Below are 3,795 nucleotides of genomic sequence, written 5' to 3' on the forward strand. Positions count from 1 at the left end.
CACAATGCATATGACTTACAGTGATCTTATAAACAACACATCTAAACCTTGTCCTTTCTTGTGCCATCCTTGTCATCTCTGGCATACCTGAACCCACTGCCATAATCAGTGTGTCAATCCATCTTGTTGACAGTCTTGCTCTTGACACATTTACTTATTAAGGCAACTTGTGGTTGCTGTGATGCTGAACACTGTGACACTTATGTGCCAAATGTGATGATAATGGTTACACATGGTGGACAGTGTTTGGTGGAGCTCCCCGATTAAAATAAGCTTGGAAGCAGGAGTGGCATCCACTTCTGAAATAGCTGGCCTCTAGAAACTCTATGAACTTGGTGAAATGATCAAAGTTATACAAGTGTTTAGGTCTTTCATTCATAGGGTCATTATGAGTCATCTACGACTCAGGGGCACCTAACAACAACAACAGCAACAACAACATGTAAGTGATAAGACACAGTATCTGCCCTTTTGTGATTTTTTAACACGATGTTTTCACTATTCATTCACACTCGATATCTATCAAGACTTCATTTCTCTTTCTGGGAGATCAATATTCATATATATATATATATATATATATATATATATATATATTTTTTAAGAGCAAGTGCTAGTTTGTCATCTGGTTGAAGTTTATTCTTTGTCTCTGTCCACCATCCACTCCTCAAGCTACATGCCCAGGCTCAATGACACCAATTGTATTCAGTGAAGGGGTCACAGGGGCACACAGTTCCACTGGTTCCAGTCACAGGGCAAGGGGTTGTACTGCAGATTGTGATGCAGCTTCTGTATGATCTTGTTCGTTCTGGCTGTATGGTTGTACAGAGGGAAGTTGAGTTTATCCAGATTCTGGACATAGGAATAGAGGACATGGGAGATGAGGCCCAATTTCCTATATTCTGGTATAGTACCTCCCATCCTTATCTCTCCAGTCTGGTCCATCAATGACCAGGACACAGGTGTCCCATCAGGACCCAGCAGACAGATGGTGGGGAAAGTCTGGATACAGCGCTCAATAAATCGTTGGCTTCTTTCATTGCCACCAAATTGCCAAATTTTATTCACCAATGCTGCATGGGTGATATCCAGGGATGAATATTTAAACATCTCTTCATTGCTGTGTGGAGAGTGAAGAGTAAATAAAAGTTCAAATTAACATACTTACTGTGAAGTGCAATGACATTTAACATATCTACTGTGGAACCTGGAGAAAGGATGAAAGTGTAGAGGACATTCGTTCACAGGGTTGCTATGAGTCGCCTACGACTGGACGGCACTTAACAACACAGAGAGAGTGGACCAAAAGTGATGCTACCAAGCCAAAGGTGGATAACTCTAATCCATGGCCCTCAGGCCTATTTTTCTTTGTTTTTGTTTAAACATTCTTCTAGGTCATATAACCCTGGTGTGTCCACTTGCCAGACAGAGGTAACACTGCAACACTGATGTGTCAAATGAGATAACAGTTACCCATGGGGGACAGTGTTGGGTGGAGCTCCCCCATTAAAACAAGCTTGGGAGCAGGAGTGGCATCCACTCCCATAATAGCTTGCCTCCAGAAACCCTATGAACCTGGAGAAAGGATGAAAGTCACGCACGCAAGTGTCAAGGTCTTTCGTTCATAGGGTTGCTGTGAGTTGCCTACTACTTGACGGCACTTAACAACAACAACAACAACAACAACTGTGAAGTACTATCCGATCAACATACCTACTATGAAGTACTTCTATCTTTTTCTCCTAAAGTGTCGTGAAGGGTAAAAAAGTTTAGACTACCTGAGTTCACTGACTAGCTGTGTTAATGTGTTAATGTCTCAATGCCTCCATTTTTTTCTTCTACAAAATTAGGGAATTGATAGTACCCTCCTCAAAAGACACATGGAATCATGAGAACAATTGCATGACAAGTACCTAGAACAAGCCAAATAAAAAGTCAAGTCAGGCATCACCGCATCACCTGACTCATGTTTGCCAGAGTCAACTGTGTCTGGAGAAAGGATGAAAGTCATGTTTCAGAATAGTTAGGTGGGGTTTGCTTCTTTGGTTGGTTTTTGTTCTGAGTGACTCTGAATAGACTCAAACCATTAACCTTTGCTTTATTAACTGAGTGCTTAACTGGTTGCACTACTCAAAGAATCACAAAGAATAAGAACTCTGTAATGTGACCCTCCAATTCAGACAGAGCAGGTGAGATTCTCCCTGTTTCAGAGAAAAGAAAGAGGGTAAACAGCAAGAACTGAGTGTCTTAAATCACCTATGATACTTAGGTACTGCTGAGTTCTGACTCTGTGATGATTCTTTCTCTATGTGTCAAGTCTTTCTCCCGTGGTTCAAACTACCAGCCTTTTAAATTAGTAGTTGATAGCTTAACCATTGCACCTCCAAAGCTCATAAATCACATACTTTGATATTTATCTGTCAGATCCTTTGAGTTTCATAATGATTCTATGTATAACAGAACAAAGCTCATTGCCATCCCCACAGTCTCCTCTGTGCGTTAGCTGATTGTTGTAGTGTAACTGTATCAACCCGTCTCACTGAGGGTCTTCCACTCTTTGCTTTCCCAAGCAGGATGTCCTTCTCCAGAGACTGGGCCCTCCTGATAACATGCCCTCTCCAAGTGGACAATAAGCAATACAGCTAGAGTATAAGATCATGATATCTTAACTTGTTGGTGTCAAAAGGTCTATCAGCCACCATGTTAAGCAACTGAGAAAGCCAAGTTCAGAGATACACAGGAGAGCAAGATACAAACACCCTTGCTTTATGAAACACTGAAGTCTGAGGGTTTCATAGGTGTCTTGGAAGAAGCCTTGGGTCTGGAACTAGAAGGTCTAAATTCAAGCTCCATTAGCCACCCACCTTCCCTTTGGACTAGATAGTACTTGGTTGCACAGTCAACATGCTTGGTAACAGCAGCCAGGAAATCAAGAGACAAACTGCATTGGGAAAGTCAGCTGGGAGGGACCTCTCAAGAGTACTGTAGAGCAACAATGTCAGGCTGGAGACTAAGGTGTACCTGATCCGAACTATAGCCTTCTCAATTTCGTGTTATACATTAGAGAGTTGAACAGTGACGAGGAATGATAAGAAAGAGAGTTGGAGCCTTTGAGTTGTGGTGCTGGAGAAGAGTGTTGAATATACCATGGACTTCTAGGAGAACAAACAGATTTGTCCTGGGAAGGTGAAGCTGGAATGCTCCCTGGAGTCAAGGATTCTGAAGCTTCGTCTGACATACTCTGGGCATGTTGCAAGGAGGAACTAGTCCTTGGAGAGGGACATAATGTTTGCCAGAGTAGAGGCGCGGCACAGGAGAGAAAGACCTTCGATGAAATGGATCGATTCTGTGACTGGAGTGGTGGGAATGAGTGCATTTGAGATGGCTAGGTTGGCACAGGATAGAATGGTGTTTAGGGCTCTTATACATAGGGTCGCCATGAGTCACAAGCAACTGGATGGCATATAACAACAACAACAACATTACATCTGAGTCTGCCTTCTTCCAGCAAAAATGGGGTAGGCTCTTACCTTCTACCTAGTCTACTTGACAGGCAGATAAAATCATCAAGTTAGATTATACATGTGGAGATGCTTTTCAGCTTGTAATATCTGATATAACATGAAAAAAGCTCTTGCAGGAAAATGGTACTCGGAAGGTCCTGGTATTGTTGTTGTTGTTGTATGTGCCGTCGAGTCATTTCTCGACTCATAGCGACCCTATGTACAACAGCCCTAAACCCTGCTCTATCCTGTGCCAATCACATTGCCTCTGACACACCCATCCCGATTACCC

At 42.6% G+C, this 3,795-nt stretch overlaps 1 protein-coding gene across 1 annotated transcript in view; it reads right to left on the reverse strand.

Annotated features, from left to right (window-relative positions):
• Positions 1–717: 717 nt before the first annotated feature.
• Positions 718–3,795, reverse strand: part of LOC102851240 (glycine N-phenylacetyltransferase-like) — a 24,005-nt gene continuing 20,927 nt past the window's right edge. The window contains exon 5 of the mRNA XM_006900426.1: positions 718–1,120. Coding sequence (XP_006900488.1) covers positions 718–1,120 — 403 coding nt within the window. The remainder of the gene's footprint in view (positions 1,121–3,795) is intronic.

This window comes from Elephantulus edwardii, unplaced genomic scaffold (assembly GCF_000299155.1).
Source record: "Elephantulus edwardii isolate Elephantulus edwardi_28Jun2011 unplaced genomic scaffold, EleEdw1.0 scaffold00284, whole genome shotgun sequence".
Classification (NCBI taxonomy): Eukaryota; Metazoa; Chordata; class Mammalia; order Macroscelidea; family Macroscelididae; genus Elephantulus; species Elephantulus edwardii.